Source organism: Bos grunniens, chromosome 8, assembly GCF_055505025.1.
Source record: "Bos grunniens cultivar Pamir isolate PY7600 chromosome 8, Bosgru_T2T1.0, whole genome shotgun sequence".
In the NCBI taxonomy this organism is placed as follows: Eukaryota; Metazoa; Chordata; class Mammalia; order Artiodactyla; family Bovidae; genus Bos; species Bos grunniens.
This window is the reverse complement of record NC_141172.1, coordinates 75,159,332-75,179,616: the sequence shown is the minus strand read 5'-3', so window position 1 is coordinate 75,179,616 and position 20,285 is coordinate 75,159,332. Positions and strand designations below refer to the sequence as shown.

General features: G+C 44.6%; 1 protein-coding gene across 1 annotated transcript in view; it reads left to right on the top strand.

The window, feature by feature from the left end:
- Positions 1-6,091, top strand: part of DCAF12 (DDB1 and CUL4 associated factor 12) — a 36,819-nt gene extending 30,728 nt beyond the window's left edge. Inside the window, exons 6-9 of the mRNA XM_086416637.1 lie at positions 99-164; positions 1,405-1,567; positions 3,306-3,484; positions 3,992-6,091. Of these exons, the coding sequence (XP_086272763.1) occupies positions 99-164; positions 1,405-1,567; positions 3,306-3,484; positions 3,992-4,150 (567 nt within the window). The 3' untranslated portion in view covers positions 4,151-6,091. The remainder of the gene's footprint in view (positions 1-98; positions 165-1,404; positions 1,568-3,305; positions 3,485-3,991) is intronic.
- The last annotated feature ends 14,194 nt before the right edge of the window (positions 6,092-20,285 follow it).

Here is a 20,285-nt window from a genome sequence, read left to right as displayed (position 1 = left end):
CAAGTGAGGGAATGGAGGACAGCATCCTGCAGGTATTCTCCTGCTTACTGTTGTATGTTAGTTGCTGTGTATATGACCTGTTTTCATTGCTTTTGCAGGAATTGGGAGCAGTATCGCTGGATGGCTACTTTCATCTCTGGAAGACTGAAAATACCCTATCTAAGGTGTGCTGAACAGGACTTAGTAGTTTCACCTTCAAGTTAAAATACTGTCATCTCTGAATTTTTCATTCTTATCTAAAACATGAATTCTTGAAGTGCCTGGACATGTGACCACATGGTACATGAACTTCTGAGTCTAGCCTGCCTCTCTCGAAAATCTTTTAGAGGAGTCAGTGGGGTGATGCTTTCACATTGTTCACACTGCAAGGGCCTGCTGAGACTCCTTGAGCTCGCAGTCTTCCATTCCACAATGCCTTTCAGTATTTGCTTATGGATTATGGACTATTTGCAGCATTGTCAGGGCAGGCAAACCTAAATGTTAGGAGTTGTTGACAAAAGTCAATTAAGAGAAGTCATCTCCAAAATAATCATGTAAGGTATGTGTGTTGGTTGCTTAGTCGTGTCCCAGCTCTTTGCAACCCCATGGGCTGTAGCCTGCCAGGCTTCTCTGTCCATGGAATTCTCCAGACAAGAACACTGGAGTAGGTTACCATTTCTTTCTCTAATGCAAGGTATGAATTTACAATATTTGCAAGCAGCTTTTGCCTAAAGCTAAACGTACCTGTGAATCCTTTGCTCTGTTCTTGTCCCAGAGGCCTTTGAGACTTATTCCTTCTTTGATGGAATCTCTTTCAAGAGGAAGCAGAGCTCCAGGAATTACTGATTCCTTCATGTCGCAGGAGGCTTTATGCTCCACCACCCTTGCTGGGTGCCTCAACTTCAGTGGGCTCTGAAGATTGGCTAAATGATAAGGATCCAGGGTCAGCGCTGATTGGGCTGCTTGGGTTGAGCAGAGCCACGAGTGTGCTTTCTGTAGTGTAAGCTACCACACAGTGGGGTATTTAGGCTGCAGGTAGCCAAAAACAAGGTCTCCTACCTTAAGATCAGTGAGAAGGTTGAGCTCTTCCTGGCAGAGAAAACAGACGGGCCCGTGGCTTTAGTGCCCTGGAGTTATCCCTGGAAACAGCCTGGGGTTTTTGGCCTTTCTCTCTGCTTCTCATTATTTAATTCCAGCTTGACCTTTTCCTCTAACCAGTCCTCTTCAGTACCTAGATCTTGTTTATTATCACCACTCTTTGTTTCTCTAACATGCCTCGGGATGGAGCAATACTTGTCTTTTGATCTCTGACTTTGCATATCTTGTGTATGAGGAAAGCCCACAGAGGTGGGCAGCAAAGAACAGCGCCCTTCTGTATACTCTCTAGTATTATCGTGGTTACCTTTCTCCTCTCTCTGTTTTCAGCTCCTCTCCACCAAACTGCCATATTGCCGTGAAAATGTGTGCCTGGCCTATGGTAATGAATGGTCAGTCTATGCAGTGGGCTCCCAAGCTCACGTCTCTTTCTTGGATCCGCGGCAGCCATCATACAACGTCAAGTCTGTCTGCTCCAGGGAGCGAGGCAGTGGTAAGAGCCCTGTGTGCCCCTCAGGCTTACAGCTGCATTGCCATTGGTTTTTGACCTTCTGTTTCTATATTGGTTTCCAGACAAGTACAGAGATTTTTATGAAGGTGTTTGGTGACACAGAGGGGAGCTGGAATGCCTGCGTGGCAGCCAAGCTTCAAACACTTTAGACAAATGTGTGGTCACAGAAGGCTTTGATGGAAACCAACCATCAGGATATTGGTGGTTTCCGTACTCCCTCACATCACCCTACTCTCTTTCCTGTGTTAGTTTTTTTGTTGGAACTCTGCCTGAACTAGAAAATTCATTTTATGCTAAGGGATGATGCAGTAGACTGAGGGGGATTTTACAGAGGGCTATGAGGAAACTTTTGGGGGTAATAATGATTATTTTCATTGTGGTGATGTTGTTGTGGATATATACATATGTTAAAACTTCACATTGTGTACTTTGAATATTTGCAGTGCATTGTATATAGATTGTAAATCAGTAAAGATAAAGAAGATATTTAGTTCTGACCACTGGATGAACTAGACTTCAAAACCCCACCATCACCACCACCACCAATCTTTAATAGCATATTCTGTCAGAGGGCACCCTCATCCTTTATTGAGGAATAAAAAGGCATGTTTGTACTGTACTTAAAGATTTCAGAATACTTTTGTCAGCCATCTCATTTCATCTTACCAAGAACCCTGTGAGAGGCAGTTTATACCCCATTTTATAGAGGAGGAGACTAGGACCCAGATTGGTTAAATAACTTGCCCAGCATCACACTGGTTGGTGGGGGAACAGCCCAGGGACCAGAATCCAGAGGATCCAATCTAACAAAGTGTGTTTTCTTCTTATCTCTCCTTTGTTCCCCTTCACTGCAGTTAAAAGGCACTGTGTGGATTACACTTTAGCTTCTTTCAAGTATTTATTTTCATGCAAATGTTGCAGATACGCCTTTGTTTTGGACTTGTTTGTTTTCAGTTATCTTTGAAATACTTAGATTTCAGAACTGAGAGAGTAACTGTGTGTAAGTAAGGGAAAGAGTAAATTGCCTTAGCAGGAATGATGTCTGCAGTGAAGAGATTTTGGTTACTGTTACAGGGGTGGCATTCAAACCTAATAAGATATTGATTTCACAAATACTAGTGAAACCTCTTCGCATCGCATGCTCTTATTTAATCCACAGATGCAGCAGATGTGTTTTCCCTGTGACCCAAAGGGATTAGGTGACTTGTCTTAAATTCACAAGTGAGCGACTGTGCACCATTGGGTCTTGAGTTCTAGGCTATTTGCCACTCTCCTAACACACTTAATACCAGATAAAGACCTCTTGCCGTGCCATGGTAGTGGTTTTAGGTCAAATACAAGAAAGTCCTTGTTAATGTAATGATTTATAAATACCCACATTACCCTCAGTTTCAGTGCGGGTTAGAAACATATAATGGAAAAGAGCTCAGAGTGATGAAGGATGCCTTGAGTGAGCCAAGGAGAGGCAAGAAGGTTCAGGGCAGATTTGCGGTCCTAGGCCACAAGCATCTCAGGCATCATCAGGCACTTCTCTGAGGCTTATGGGAAGGTTCCTGTTAATGTGCGGATGGCCAGTGTGGCATCACGGTGCCCTGGCTTGTGCATGAGCTGGGTCTGCCACAGGAAAGGTGATGTGGTATGTCGGGGTGGCACGTGAACTCAGTGCCAGAGAAATTCAGGCTCGCAGATCCGATCACCCTTTTACTTTTCTCTGTCTCAGGGATCCGGTCAGTGAGCTTCTATGAGCACATCATCACTGTGGGCACAGGGCAGGGCTCCCTGCTGTTCTATGATATCCGAGCTCAAAGGTTCCTGGAAGAGAAGCTCTCAGCTTGTTACGGGTCCAAGCCCAAACTCGCAGGAGAGAACCTGAAACTAACAACTGGCAAAGGCTGGCTGGTGAGTAAGCCTGGCCTCACATGGTTACTGGCCAGTGACAGAAAAGTTGTCTTTACATTCCCACCCCTACTAACACATCATAGTTTTTCACTAGTAAGAGGCAGGTAAAGACACTGCCCCGTGATTTTTGTTTTTGTGTCTGCACATCCATGGGAAAACTGAGGCCCAGAAGACATACCAGTTGACCCAGGATAACCCGCAGGTGATAACAGCCAGAAGGAGAAGGAGCCTCCCCCCTGAGACTGCCAGTGAATTATTAAAGCATTGGTTCCAGCAGTCCTGAGAAGACCTTAGGCTTGTGTAGCATTTCTTCATCCTACTTGGCTCCTCCCTAATGTCATTTGGAAAAATAGGGCCCCAAGTCAATGAGCACCAGTCTCCTGGGATCCAGTGATAGATAACAGGACCTTCTCCTTTCAAGGGGCCCAGAAAGCATCCTTGTCCCTTCTTTCGCCTTTTCTGCGCCCCTGGCAAGTGCTAACAGAGTCTCTTTTTTTTCCCCCATAGAATCATGATGAAACCTGGAGGAATTACTTTTCGGACATTGATTTCTTCCCCAATGCTGTTTACACCCACTGCTACGACTCGTCCGGAACGAAACTCTTCGTGGCAGGAGGTCCCCTCCCTTCAGGGCTCCATGGAAACTATGCTGGGCTCTGGAGTTAATGACAACCAACTCTCTCCCAAAATGCAGAGATTTACACTAACTTCCATCCTCAGTTTCCATTTCTTCTTTTGATTTTTTTCCAGTTGTGTGAGGCCCTCATATTTTAGTGGGAACACCAGAGTTTGCCTATGCTTTAAGCACTTGATAGGAAGAACCTCTGTTCAGAAATCTAAAGGACTTTTTGTTTTTTTGTTTCGTTTTTTGTTTGGTAAACAGAATTTAACTTTACTATCTTTTTTCTTTCTGGCTTCTCAACCAGACATTGTTAATTCCTGTTTGTATTTTTTCTTTAAGTGACACACACTCTCCCCACTCTGGGTTCCTTAGATTGACATAATTCATTCTCACCCTTACTTCACTCTTGAGAGGTAGGGCTCCTTTATAATTATATAGTTGCTGTCCTAGACTTTCTGTGAAAGTTTGGGGGCTGTGTGTGTGTTGTATGTGTGGTGTGTGTGTGTGAGAGAGAACTTGTGTGCCTGCACGTACCGTGTGTCATTGAAGTTACCTGGAGTGAGGATTACTGTAATTAAAATATTTATAAAAGAAACAACTTTATTCACAGAGTCCAGCTTTGGGACTGGTCTTTATCTTGTTTTGTAAAGTCTAACAACACTGATTATAGGAAGTAAAAATAGAAAGGAAAACAAATCACCAGTAGGAAACCCTCTGAGTTCGATTGAAAGCTTTCTGGGACTCTGATGCCAGGACTCCAAAGTAATCCATCTCCCACCTGCCTCTCCCCTTCTGTGTGTCCCCTGGGGGAGGACATTGCTGTGTATGTGTCACTTCCACTTCAGTTTCCCATCTGGTCAAATCCATGGCCACTACCCCCAAAACATCAGAGTCTCAGTTCAAAATGCAGCTCTGGCAGTTGCAGAAGGTCTGGTGGGACTTGGTAAAAAGAATTTCCATCCCAACCTCCCTCCCCCTCCTCTCAGACAAGACCTGATATGGTTTCTCAGGGACCTGGAATGGGAGGCCTCAGGTCTGCTAAAATTCACATGCTTTGGTCCCTTTGGCTTTGAGGAGAAATGTCTTTGCCTTTCTTCTAATCTCCCCAGTAGGTTTTGCTTGTGTTTTCTAAAATGGGTTCAGTTCAGGAGGGTGGGGATGAGCAGGGGATTTATCTGTGTGTAGTGAGTGCCTCATGTGTGGAATGTGTGTTTTCTGAAGACAGTGGAGCCGCTCTGTTGGCTCAGCCCTGGGATGGCGATGGGGTGGCCTACAGCCAGCAGCGTTGTGCATGTAAAAGCAGCAGTGTGATCAGTGATTTGTTCCGCCCTTGAACTGTTTAGTCTGAGGTTTTTGAACTTGCAGGCAACTGACTGACCAGTTACTCCTTGTTTTTTTATGCATCATATTGCAGATAAGAGCTGTTCCCACCCCCGCATTCCTCCACCACTCTAAGCACATACTCTGTTTCTGGTAGCAGCCCATTCTGGGGGAAAGAAGTCATATTCCTGCACTGTAGTGTCCAAGTCGCTTTCCCAGTTGTCCCCCCTGCTCTGGGTGTAACTAAGGAGATTGAAAAAAAAAAAGAGTGTCTTCTTTTTGGTGATGGGCGCTGATAGGGAGGGGAGACAGCAAGTCCACCCTGGATAGTGTTGCAAGGCATACACCATAGGTTCTAGAATTCTCATCTTCTAACCTAGAGACATAGGTGCTATAAACAGGGAATTAAGCAAAATGCTGGATGCTACAGATCTTTTAATTGTCTTAATTTTTTTCTATTATTAAACTACAAGCTGTAGATTTCTTAGTTCTCACAGAACTCATTTTAAACCTACTTGTATAAAAAAATAATTTTAGAATGTTTTGTACTGTTGGCAGACCCTCTTCTGTGATGGGTAATGCATTTGGTTGTTTGAGGTTTTGTTTTTCAAAATGTAGCACTTGACTTTTTGCCAAGTAAAAATAAATAAATATTCCAGTGCAAAGTGGTTTGAGTATGTGTAACCAAGAGGCAGCAGGAAAAAGGTCCCAAGTGACTGGTTGGAAGGTCAGTTTGGGGTTCTCAGATTGCCTGAAGTAGAACACCGGAGTTCCCTCAAGGGTAAAGGTGGGTCAAGGGCAAACACAGAAACACTGATACCTGCTTGCTCCTGGTCCCCAACCCCGGCCCAGGAGCATTTGCTCTGGAGTCCAGTTGAGAGTAGGTATGCCTGGAGGAAGTGGTGTGGTGCTTGGAGAAAAGCACAGACTGACAGGGAGGGAGCATGCTAGTCCTTGCTCTGAGTGGCTGGATGAGCAAAGTGACCAGCTCCTCTTACATAAACCAGGGGTGGTGATGGGCCCCGTCTGCTTCAGTGGAGGGGCCCTGAGAATGACTGAAAGTGCCCCAGGAAACAGGCTTTCATTTTGTTGAAGCTGGAACCATAGATGCTCACTGTAAGAGGAGAAACCAGTGTCTTTAGTGAGTGATGTTCTTCCCAGCGGGCTGTCGCTGAGAGAAAGGTGGACTGCTGAACCCTACTACTCTCCTCACAGTCATCTCTGGAGGACCCATCAGGACTGGGCCACAGAGTCAGACAAGCTGGATACAGCTGCTGTTAGAGACTGCTTCAGAAGATGATTGGTACAAGCAACCACCTATTGATACATGATCAAAGGCTGCAAAGCAGGAAAGGGGAAGTGAAGGAGTTGAAGCAGTTGAAAGGGCTTCCCAGAGGAGAAGAGTTAAAGCATTTGGAAAGGGACTGACATTAGCCTTTCCCAGAATGAGATTTTTCAGAATCCCCAATCCTTGGAACAGTAATGGTTGTTTGCAAAATGTCCCATGTTCAGATTACTCGGGGGAAATGCAGATGAAAGCAAACACATGTTTCTTCACAACCTGAGGTTTGGGGTTACCATGGGACTCGTGCATGAGACATGCTCAGAAAAAGGTGACGGAGTGTGGGGAGGGCCTGGCCTAGACCTCTGGCCTCTGTGGAATCTTGGCCCTGCTCCCACTTTCCAGCCAGACTTTGCAGCAAGCTATGTATCACAGAAGGGCTTTGTGGACTTACGTGGGCCCTCCCATTCCTGCCAGCAGGCCTTACTCCCAGGCCATGAAAGAAAGTCCTTGTTCTTAGGCACATGCCTCATTCGAAATGGTCTACTGGCCCCTCCCATAATACTTTAGGTCCTTTTGCAGACGGCTTTGGAGTCTCATTTATGCTCCAGGTTCCCCCATCCCTGCCACTCCAAAAGTGGATTAGTATTAGTCTGGTCCATTAAGATAACAATGTTAAATTTATTAGTGTTCCTAATAAAGCTAAAGATTGCCAACCCAGGGCTCTCTGATCCCAAACATTTCCTAGACCAGATACCCAGGAAAAGAAGTCAGGGTGTCAAGATCCTTGGTTTAGGATTGGGGGGTCAATCTTCTAAGATCCTACAATCAGGTGTTTTTTTCCTTTCTTTTCAGTTGGCTAGTGTCTCACAGACAACAATGTTGTGGCACGGGGTATGAAGGGAAGAAAACAAATACTCCATGTTTTCTTGCTTTTAGCCACATCTCATTTCATACTACTGTGCTAAAATGGCTGGAAGCTTTGGAAGTGTAGAAACACGGGCTCCTAATTCTGTAGTTACTGAAGAAGACAAAAAAAAAGTTCAGGTTTGTTAACTTGATTCTCCTGCCTTCATTTCAGTTCCTCCAAAGAATTATCTAGAGAAACAAATGTTAGAAATTTGTTTCTAAACTACCTCTAGAGAGAGAGGTGTGAACTGAACTCAAGATGGAATTGTGTAAACTTATGATTCAGCTCTCCAGACAGGTGTGAGTTGTCCTTTTAAATTCCCCTGGGTTGAGCCTCACGTCTGAACACTCCTCTTTATTAGTGTGTAATTGCTGAAGTCAGAACTTTTAAACGATAATAATATTCATTAGCTGAGCTCAGTGTCACATGTTTACTGCCTTTGTTGTTAGGCAGTATTCAGAATTGTAATTAACATCCCTAGTGCTGTGAACAGGAAGAAAACAAATGATCAACTCCCATCTTAAACTTCCCTTGCTCATAGCTACTTTTTCCTTAGCTGATGACAGCTTGGATAGAGGACTGGAAATAATAATCTGGCTTCTTTGTTCCCCAGGGTTAAGGCCATTGGTCAATGCAGAGAACACTGCTGGGTACCTTGTAGCAGTTTGGGCCTTGCAATGTGTTGCTTACCTAAGAAGCATCCTTCACCACCGCCACCACTACTCTGCTTCCCCTGGCCCTTCTGCTAAAAACACAAAATTATTGCTCCAATCACCATGCTTAAGTTTCCAGCGTTAGATCTTTTCTTGAGGGAAGAGGATGTTACATTACCTGATTAAAGATACTGGAGGGGAAAAAAAAGAAAAGATACTATTGCTCTTCCCTGGAGGAGGCAAAGTGCCAATTGCCGAAGGTGAGTGTGGCCTACAAGGGGAGGATATGGGTTCAGTTACAGTTCTACCACTGATGCTCATGGACATGAATTTAAACAAGTCTTTACTCCTCTCTGGACATAAGTTTTTTTGTTTTGTTTTGTTTTAATCTTATACAATGAAGATAGGAATTCAAATTAGACATTAGATTTCTGTCATCCACAACAACTATTGTACTGGTACAGGGAAGCCTAAGAAGAATTGGAACTGATCCTCTACTACTGACCTCAAAGCAAGTATATAGAGTAGGGTTTATTAAATGAGTCTTATTTTCCTAATAGTTTCCAATAAAACACTGGAAATTGTAGGTTGAATGGTGTACCCCCAAAATTCAAGTCTACCAGAACCTCAGAACAGTGATCGGGTTAGTCACTCAGTTGTGTCTGACTCTGTGATCCCATGGACTGTAGCCCGCCTGGCTCCTCTGTCCATGGCATTCTCCAGGCAAGAATTGTGGAGTGGGTAGCCATTCCCCCTTTCAGGGGATCTTCCCAACCCAGTGATTGGACCTGGGTCTCCTGCATTGCAGGTGGATTCTTTATGGTCTGAGCCACCAGGGAAGCCACCAGATCATCAGTGTGACCTTTAAGGTCTTTGTAGATGTAATTAGGAAGGATTGAGATGGGCTTATACTGAGTTAGGGAGTCCCTATCTCCAATGAGAGGGCTTCCCTGGTGGTTTAGACAGTAAAGAATCTGCTTGTAATGCAGGAGACCTGGGTTTGATCTCTGGGTTAGGACAATCCCCAGGAGAAAAGAGTAGCTACCAGTCTTCTTGCCTGGAGAATTCATGGACAGAGGAGCCTGGTGATCTACAGTCTATGGGGTCACAAAGAGTCGGACATGACTGAGTGACTAACACACACACACACACCAATGAGAGTGACTTTATGAGACAGAAAAGGACATATGGGATCAACCAGAGAAGATGATGTGAAGACAGAAAGAGATTGGAGTGATGCGTTTGTAAGCCAAAGAATGCCAGGAGCCACCAGAAGCTGGAAGAGGCAAGGAATGAGTCTCTTTAGAGCCCTAGAAAGGATTGTGGCCCTGCTGACATCTTGATTTTGGATTTCTGGCCTCCAAAGCCATGAGAGAATGAATTTCTGTTGCTTTAAAGCCACCAAATTTGTGGTAATTTATTTCAGCAAACCTAGCAAATTAATACAGAAGTATTCTGAGGAATTTCCAGATGCCAATTTTTATAAAATCACTTTTGAGATTTAAGAAAAATGTTTTCCTTTTCTGATAATACAAAGAGGAACTGTACTTATGTAGTAGTGCTAAGACTTATAAAAGCAAAAATTAAAGCTCAAGGATTTTCCTGGAAGTCCCTGGCTAAGACTCCATGTTCCCAATGCAGGGAGCCCAGGTTCAATCCCTGATCAGGGAACTAGATCCTGCCTGCTGCAACTAAGACCCGGTACAGCCAAATAGATAAAGAAAAATATTTGCTTCTGGCTGAAAATCCTGTTCCTTCCAGAACTGAGGCAGTAATCCCCAAATCTGCCTACCCCTGTTTTTTTTTTCCTATCTCAAACTGCTTCAACATTTTAAACTTTTACTCTAGGTCACCTTTTCACAGTATACACAGTAGAGACTCAGGGTGCTTTCTCATCTAGGATTTATTAGCCAGTAAATATGGACAGCTCTCTGCAGTCCCCCTTGAAAATAGGAGAAAATAGAAGATCTAGTTAAGGCCTAACACACCTAAACCTGCTTTATGATAGGATCTGCCCCGTGCCTGCCTCTGTGGACCTGGAGCTGCTAGCCAGAGTAAGAAGGATGCCCAAGTCAGCAGAAAAGTCAGCCCTGACGTTATTGCTCCTATTGGTTTATTTTATTTACTATGATCTTAATTGGGAAGACAGCCTAGCAAAATGGTATTTATTGCATTGAAAAATTCTTATCTCAGGACTTCCTTGGGAGTCCAGTGGTTAAAACTCCACACTCCTAATGTAGGGAGTGAGGGTTTGATCCCTGGTCTGGGAAATAAGATCTCACATGCCGCACAGTGCAGCCAAAAAAACCCACAACAAAAATTGATTGTCTCCATTGACCCAGACTTCTGGAAATTTTAGGACATATTCTAGACAAGTATGCGAAGACAGATGTATAAGAATGGTTGTTGAGCATTATTTCTTTTTAATATGTTTTCTCTGCTTATCAGTATTTTCTATCCATTATTTTTGGCTGCACTGGGTCTTTGTTGCACACAGGCTTTCTCTTGTTGCTGAGAGCAGGGGCTACTCTCTGGTTGCGGTGCGTGGGCTTCTCATTGCAGTGGCATCTCGTTACAGAGCACGTGCTCTAGGGCATACAGGCTTTGGTAGTTGTGGCCCATGCTTAGTTGCTCTGAGGCATGTAGGATCTTCCTGAACCAGGGATCGAACCCATGTCCTCTGCATTAGCAGGCGGATTTCTAATCACTGGACCACTAGGGAAGTCCTGTCATAGCATTAATTAGCAAAAAAAAGACAGAACAAACAACTGGAAGTTCATGCTCGGGTTCAGTCAAGGACTGTAGCCTTGCCAGGCTCCTCGGCCCATGGGATTTCCCAGACAAGAATAGTGGCAGGAGGAGTGTGCTTCCAGATGATGGAGTAGAAGAACATTTGCTCACCTTCTCCTGCCAGAGCACCAAAATTGCAACTAGCTGTTGAACAACCATTGACAGGGAGATCCTGGAACCCACCAAGAAAAGATACCCCACATCCAAGGACAAAGAAGAAGCTGCAGCGGAACAGTAGGAAGGGCACAATCATGATAAAATCAAATCCTATGCCTGTCAGGTGGGCAACCCACAAACTGGAGAATAATAATACCAAGGAAGTTTTCCCACTGTTGTGACAGTTCTAGGCCCTACATCAGGCTCCTCAGCCTGGGGATCTGGACAAGGGACTGGGAATCCCTGGGGAATCTGACTTTGAAGGCCAGTGGGATTTAATTACAGGACTTCCACAGGACTGGGGGAAACAGAGAGTCCACTCTTAGTGGGCACAGACCAAATCTTGTACACACCAAGGCCAAGGGGGAAGGAAAAGTGACCCCACAGGGAACTGAGCCAGACCTACCTATGAGTGTTTGAGGGTCTTCCTGCAGAGGCGTGGGTTGGCAGTGGCCCACCACAGGGACGGGGGCACTGGCAGCAGCAGTCCTGGGAGCTACATCTCTGGTAAGTCCTCTTGGGGGTCACCAATAGCCCTCCCATAGAGCCAGTATGGGCTTCCCTTGTGGCTCAGCTGGTGAAGAATTTGCCTTCAATGTGGGGGACCTGGGTTCGTTTCCTGGGTTGGGAAGATCCCCTGGAGAAGGGAAAGGCCACCCACTCCAGTATTCTGGCCTGGAGAATTCCGTGGACTGTATAGTCCATGGGATCGCAAAGAGTCGGACACAACTGAGCAACCTTCACTTCACTCACTCTAGAGGCAGTAGACTCCAGGACTGGGTCGCCTCAGGCCAAACAGCTAACAGGGTGGGAGGACAGCCCCCACGCCCCCATCAGTAGACAATTGGATTAAAGTTTTACTGAGCACAGCCCTGCCCACCAGAGCAAGACCCAGTTTTCTCCACAGTCAGTCCCTCCCATCAGGAAGCTTTCATAAGCCTCTTAGCCTCATCCACCAGAGGGCACACAGAGGAAACAGGGCAAGAATACTGGAGTGGGTTGCCATTTCCTTTTCCAGGGGATCTTCCCAGCCCAGGGATCTAACCAGTGACTCTTACATCTCCTGCATTGGCAGGTGGATTCTTTATCACTGCGTCATCTGGGAAGCCCATTAATAAGGAAACAGTTAAATTTTAAAATTAAAAAAAAATTGTATATTTATTTGGCTGCTCTGGGTTTAGGTTGCAGCACCCAGGGCCCCTGCATTGGGAGCACAGAGTGTTCACTGCTGGACCACCAGGAAAGTTCTAAATAAAAATGTTACATATTCTTGGTTAATCTTACTACAGAGAGAGACCACCACATACTATGTTCCTCCTGATGGGTTGCAATAGGAATTGAACAGGATTGCTTAAGAACTACTCTTGCCAGAAAAATCAAACTTGATCTGAGCAAGCTTTTAGATCTTTAAGTTTTCAGAAAATATAGTGGCTAGAAGAACATATTAATGGTATAGCAGGGATGCAAACAACCAAATGCAGAACCTAAGGAAAATGCTCTACTTTTTTCAGTAAACAAATAGCATGAAAAAAGAGAACTATTATATATTAAGGGAGACTTGAGACAGGCATAGGAAGCAATGTAATGCATAAGGGTGTTTATATCCTAATTCAAAACAATGCAACTGAGAAAGATCATCAGGGAGAGAATTCTCTGGCAATCCAGTGGTTAGGGGCTTCCCAGGTGGCACTAATGGTAAAGAACCTACCTGCCAATGCAGCGAGCTCAATCCCTGGGTCGGAAAGATCCCCTGGAGGAGGGCATGGCAACCCACTCCAGTATTCTTGCCTGGAGAATCCCATGGACAGAAGAGCCTGGTGGTCTACAGTCCATAGAGTTGCAAAGAGTCAGACATGACTGAAGTGACTTAGCATGCATGCACCAGTGATTATGTCTCAGCACTTTCATTGCCAACAGGGTTCAGTCCCCACAAGCTACGGGGCACAGCCAAGAAAAAAAAAATGCCACTGAAAAAAACAACAACAACAATACAGATAATTAGGGAAAACTTAAAACACTGACTGGATATTAAATAATAGTAAAGAATTACTATTACTTTTTCTAGGTATAATGATATCGTGAGTATGGACTTTTTAAAATAATTACATTTTCTTTTAATCTTACCTCTTAGAGATATTTTATTTGTAGATGAAGTAACATGATGTCAAGCATTTGTTTTAAAATAATCCTAAGAGAAACTTCCCCACTGGTCTAGTGATTAAGAATCTGCACTTCCACAGCAGAGGGCACAGGTTACATCAATGGCTGGGGAACAGAGATCTATCCTCGAGGTGTGGCCAAAATTAATTAATAATAATTCAGAGGGTTAGATTATTTTAAAGAGTTATATTGATAATCGTTGAAGCTGTCAGATGGGTTTATGGGGGCTTATTATGCTAGTCTTTCTAATTGTGTAATATTAGGGATTTTTTTTATAATACAAAGTTTTTTAAATGGTACATAACAGGTAAACCTGTATGCAATGACATAGAATAATCAAAACATAGGCTATATTATTAATTGAGAAAGTTATAAGCCAGCTTCCATCTCTTGTAAAATTCATACATATCTAGATTGAAGTATAGGGAAAACCTAAAATGTTATCACTAGACTATCACTAGTGGGTCTCTTGGTGTGTGTGCTCAGTTGCTCAGTCATGTCTGACTCTTGGTGGCCCCATGGACCGTAGCCTGCTAGGCTCCTCTGTTCACAGAATTTTCCAGGCAAGAATATTGGAGTGGGTTGCTGTTCCCTACTCCAGGGGATCTTCCTAACCCAAGGGTAGAACTCGTGTCTCTTTTGTCTCCTGCATTGGCAGGCGAATTGTTGATCGCTAAAGCCACCTGGGAAGCCCATGGGTCTTTATTACCCTCTTCAGAATTTTGGCAGCAGAGTTTTAATGATTTTTTTTTTATTCCCTTGCTCATCTGTATTTTCTGGTAGTGTCATTTAAGATACACCTCTCCCAGGCTTCGCTGGTGGCTCAGTGGGAAAGAATCTACCTGCCAGTGCAGGAGACATGGATTCAATCCCTGATATGGGAGGATCCCACACGCTACTGGAGCAACTAGTGAGCCTGTGCTCTAGGGTCTGGGAGCCCCAACTCCTGAGCCTGCATGCCCTTGAGCCCCAGTTCCACAATAATAGAAACCTCTGCAATGAGAAGCCCTCGACCATAACAGAGAGTAGCTTCGGAGACAGTAGCTTCTGATTTCTGAAACTGGAGAAAAAGCCCGAAGCTCCAGATCAGCCAAAAATAAATAAATAAAAAGTTTTTAATAAAATAGAAATAAAACACACCTCAGTTTTTTTCCCAACATGTGCTGGTTGTGAATAAGTAGTTAGTAATAAAGGAGGAGAGAGATTTTTTAAAATGTTTATTAATTTATTTGGCTGCACTGGGTCTTAGGTGTAGCACACGGGCTCTTCAGTCTTTGTTGTAGCATGTGAGACCTTTTAGTTGCGTTATGTGAATTCTTAGTTGCAGCAGGGATCAAACCCAGGCCCCCTGCATTGGGAATATGGAGTCTTAGCCACTGGACCACCAGGGAAGTCCTGAGGAAAGAGAATATTGATTGCTCCTTTGCTCAAAAAAACCTAGAACAAAAATTCCTCACTTCCTTTTTCTGGGGCATGAACCTTCTGCTTAGGCCAGCCAACTCATCCAACCCTCTCAGTTCACACAGCACTTCCCTTGTCAAAACTGCTCACAACCAGACTTCCCTGGCCATCTAGTGGTTACGACTTTGAGCTTCCAATGCAAAGGGTACAGGTTCGATCCCTAATGTGGAAATTAAGATCCCATAAGCCATGCAGCAAGGCAAAAAAAAAAATTGCTCACAACCAAAATCTTTCAAGGTGTGGTTCAGAGCCTAACTCTTAGGAAGTCTTCTGTGATCACACCCCTCTCAGGGAGCCCTGCTCCCTTTCCAAGCTCATGCAGGTACGTCATCATTCCCAAAGCCCCAGAATCTTCTGGAGAGGCTGAGTAATTCCTTTGGGCCAATGAATTCATCATATACCGGTAGGGGGAGCCAGAACTTACTTCCCAATCTCTGGAGGCACCATCCCTGTATAAGCAAACTCCATATGGAGTGTGATCAGAGATAGGTACAAAACATGTTTTTTAAGAGGGGAGGAAGGAGTAGGCTGGCTGTAATGTAAAGTCTTAAAGAAGGTTTTCTTGTTTCATTTTCTATAATGGACTTTTCAGAGTGACCATCCTTGAACCAAACTCCTCTATGCATTTATGTATAGATTTAACTTACAAAAATATATGCACACAATTTCTCAAAAGTATGTGTGTGTGTGTGGTTTAAAGCCAGATAGACCTCACCATGCCAAGAACGAATAGGATGTTGCCATTGAATCTCCAAATTCAATAAACTGAGCGTTGGAGGAATGAGGTAGGAGGCAGTCTGGATTCTCCAGTGCTATTAGAGCACTGGGTCTAAGATTGATGTTCCTAGTGGCATCCTGTCTCCAGTCATAAACCAGCTATTTGACTGTAGGCTGTCTGAATCTCTCTGGTCTGATGGGGAACTTCTGCGATAAGAGATGTGAAGGGGCTTTAAAATAGGGCACAAGTGTGAAGCATTCTTAGGGTTCCTAATAGGCTGAGCCATCTGTTGAGATTTTGCAGTCTCAGGAAGATGGCCAGCCTCCCTCACTCAAACTCAAGTCCAGATAATTATGACTATGGGGCAGCTAGGGGCATGTGAACTAGCTGGAGTCAACTTGGACAAAAAGCTCCAAGCCTTCAAACATCTAGCCAGGCCTTTACCACAGTAGGAACCAGGAGCCCCTTTACCCTTCCTGGGCTCAGCGTCCTGTCTAACCATGGAGAGAAGGGAGGCTTAGCCACGTTGCCTATGCCAAAGGAAGCCATTATTTGGCCTTTCCCTAGGACGCTGGGGACCTGAACAACCCTGGAGAAAGAAGCTGAAAGCTGGGCTCCTAGAGTCATTGATGGGATGTAACTTCTCTAAGAACTCTACTAGGAGCTGAGCTGGTAGAATTGGAGCAAGGTCTCAAGGAAAGAGATGTTTTTTAACTAATCAGGGTTAGGGCTTGATGAACGTTAGCTTGCCCTCTACAGATCCAGTTTGGGTTCATCTATGTTTGGCCACCTGATGTGAACAGCAGGCTCATTGGAAAAGACCCTGATGCTGGGAAAGATTGAAGGAAGAAGGCAAAAAGGGCGACAGAGGATGAGATGGTTGGATGGGATCACTGATTCAATGTACATAAACCTGGGCAAACTCCGGGAAATGGTGAGGGACAGGGAAGCCTGGCATGCTGCAGTCCACGGGGTCGCAGAGTCGGACACGACAGAGCAAGTGAACAACAGTCATAATGTTTGGAGTCAGATTCTGACTTGTGTTTTCTCTGAGGTCTTTCCCTTCTTTCTGCACGGTTTGTCGCTGACCGTGGCTACAGTTGAGGCCAGTCATTTTCTGCAGGGGCTATTCCTCAACAGGACATGTTCAGGCCTGCAGGAACTGGCTTGACTTGCTTCTGAGAGTCTTAACTCCACCCCAGACTCCTCTGGCTTCAGGGAAAGGAGGAATCAGGGTGGAGGAGGAGGAGACAGGATACAATCAAAGGTAACTGTGAAATCAGGAGAGGTAACTTTACTCTGAGGAAGGAGAAGTTTCCCTAGATCTCCCTGAGGTTTCACCAAACTTTTCTTGCACAGCCCAGGACAGTCTCCAGCCCTCTCTGTCTCTTATCTAGTGGGCATCTCTGTTGATTCTCCAGGAAGTCTTTCCTGCCCGACACTATCACACAGGTCTCCAGGAGGAGTCATCTATGGTCAGGCCTCACCCTTTGTAGACTAGACTCAGATTCCTTGAGGGCAGGGCCTGGGCTGTTGTAAGGTTTTCCCCCAGGTCTATGTGGAGTCAGCACTGGGCTGAGGAGCAGAGCAGTGCCTGGATACTTCCATCCACCCATCTAGTCTCTGCTTCCCTCAGCGTATGACAGCAAAGTGCTCTCACTTGGAGCTTTCTTGCATCCTGTTGTATCTTATGTTCCTGGCAGCTTGCTGTGTTGCACACTTTAAGGCAAATTTATGGGGCATAAATAGCATTGTTTGAAATGTCAGTAAATAAAATGATGACAGGTTGGGGTTCCCTGCTGGCTCAGTGGTAAAGAATCCACCAGCCAATGCAGGAGACATGGGTTCCATTGCTCCCGAACATGGGAAGATCCCATATACCTCAGATCAACTAAGCCTGTGCACCACAGCTATTGGGCCTGTGCTCCAGAGCCCGGGAGCCACAACATGTACTGAGCTTACATGCCACAACTACTGAAGCCCATGTACTCTAAATTTAGTCTGTGCTCTGCAACAGGAGAAGCCACCACAATGAGAAGGCTGCTCAACGCAACTGGAGAGTAGCCCCTGCTTGCCGCAACTAAAGAAAAGCCCCATGCAGCAACAAAGACTTGGCACAGCCAAAAATAAATAAACAAAATAATTTTTTAAAAAAAGAATCCAGACACAAAAGAAAATATCGATTAAAAGAAAAAAATGATGACAGTTGCTTTCTTTTAGCTCCAGATCTGCTTTCCACCCTCCCTGTTCAGGGCCCCAGTTTGGTCTGTTACCAACACACTTCCTTATCCTCTGGCTTCTGGTTAGTTTCAGCCAATGAAGGCTAAAGGAAGGGGAAAGAGGGATGTGAGATTGTTTATTCCACATCACAATCACACACCCCACGTTTCTAAAAGCAGGGTCTGAAGACACCTTTCCATACACTCTCTTCTCCATCCCATTGTCTCCTCAGTTCAGTTCAGTCGCTCAGTCGAGTTCGACTCTTTGCAACCCCATGGACTGCAGCACGCCAGGCTTCCCTGTCCATCACCAACTCCCGGAGCTTGCTCAAACTCATGTCTATCAAGTCAGTGATGCCATCCAACTATCTCATCTTCTGTTGTCCCCTTCTCTTCCTGCCTTCAATCTTGCCCAGCATCAGGGTCTTTTCCAGTGAGTCAGTTCTTCACATCAGGTGACCAAAGTATTGGAGCTTCAGCTTCAGCATCAGTCCTTCCAATGAATATTTAGGACTGATTTCCTTTTGGATTGACTGGTTGGATCTCCTTGCAATCCAAGGAACTCTCAAGAGTCTTCTCCAACACCACAGTTCAAAAGCATCAATTCTTCGGTGTTCAGCCTTCTTCATAGTCCAACTTTCAGTCCATACATGACTACTGGAAAAACCATAGCTTTGACTAGACAGACCTTTGTGGGCAAAGCAATGTCTCTGCTTTTTAATATGCTGTCTAGGTTGGTCATAGCTTTTCTTCCAAGGAGCAAGTATCTTTTAATTTCATGGCTGCAATCACCATCTGCAGTGATTTTGGAGCCCAAGAAAATAAAGTCTCTCACTGTTTCCATTGTTTCCCCATATATTTGCCATGAAGTGATGGGACTAGATGCCATGATCTTAGTTTTTTGAATGTTGAGTTTTAAGCCAGCTTTTTCACTCTCTCAGTTCCTCTTCACTTTCTGCCATAAGGGTGGTGTCATCTGCATATCTGAGGTTATTGATATTTCTCCCAGTAATCTTGATTCCAGCTTGTGCTTCATCCAGCCCAGCATCTCACATGATGTACTCTGCATAGAAGTTAAATAAGCAGGGTGACAATATACAGCCTTGACATATTCCTTTCCCAATTTGGAACCAGTCTGTTGTTCCATGTCCAGTTCTAACTGTTGCTTCTTGACCAGCATACAGATTTCACAGGAAGCAGGTAAAGTGGTCTAGTATTCCCATCTCTTTAAGAATTTTAAGAATTGTCTCCTCAGGTCCCATAATGATAAAATTTACCTCTGTCACTGGCCTGGGGATTATCCTTTGTCTCATGCTGGGACCCTGATAGACAGGGCAAGTGCCGCTGAGAAATATGAATTACCATCTAGCCTGGCTCTGTCACTTATCTCTGGGACCTTAAGTTACTCAGCCTTCCTGAGCCTCGGTTTCCTCCTTTGTAAAGCACTGCAGGGAAGGAAAGGGTGCGCTGAGATCATTTTCAGCTTTTAGACTCTTCAGTTCCAAGGTGATACGTGTAGCTCCTACAGAATTTAACCAGGAGACTCATGGGCCTGAATGGAAAAATATGTAGAATTATTCCATTGGGCATCTGGATGTAGGAGTTACAGAGGTTACCTCAGAGTTAAGAATTGGTGGGAAAAGGCAAAGAATACCTCCAGGGATTTCCCTGATGGTCCAAAAGTTAAGACTCTGCCTGCCAATGCAGGGGACATGGGTTTGATTCCTGGTCAGGGAACTGAGCCCCGACATGACTCAGGGCAACTAAGCCCCATGATTGGCAACTACTGAACCCATGCACCACAGCAGGAGAGTCTGCGTGCTGCAACTAAGACCCAAGGCAGCAAAATAATTTTTTTTTTATTTATTTTGGAAAGGAAAGGAATATTTTAAAAGGAAAGGAAGAAATACCTCTATCTGTGCTGCATGTGTGTTTATTTTAAACATGGTCCTTTCCAAGAAATTCTCTAGCGCGTGGTCAGAGTCTGCTCCTAGTTCATCTTCAGCCCTGTTTGTATTTGTTTTCTCTTGTTAAAAAATGTAGGAAAAATCTTTTTCTCTTGATGTTTTTTTCTTTTCCTCAATCTCTGTTTCTATTAATCTAGTCTCTCTCTCTGTATTTGTTTTCTTCTTTTTATTTCTCTTTCTCTCCAATAAAACAAAGAAAAGGAAAGGAAAAAAAGGTATTCTCCTCAGCACCTACTTAGCTGGGGAGAATCGAAAGTTCGTGAAGGAAGGCTTCTGGCAGGCATCCAAATGAAGCGGTTGAAACTGACCGGCACCTGGAGCTGCCAGTCACAGGGAGCGTCCCAGTGCTGGAAACTTTGGGCTCTGGAGAAGTTTTCCCAGACTGAGACCCAGACTGACAATTTTAACTTTATACTTTGGACTGAGTCCACTGTGGAATCTGCCTGGCTGTCTTTTGTACCCCTTGGATGGCTTGCACCTGTGATTTCAGGAAAAGTACTTGAAAACCAGAGAGGAAGGCTGAAATTTCTCTTTAACTGGAGT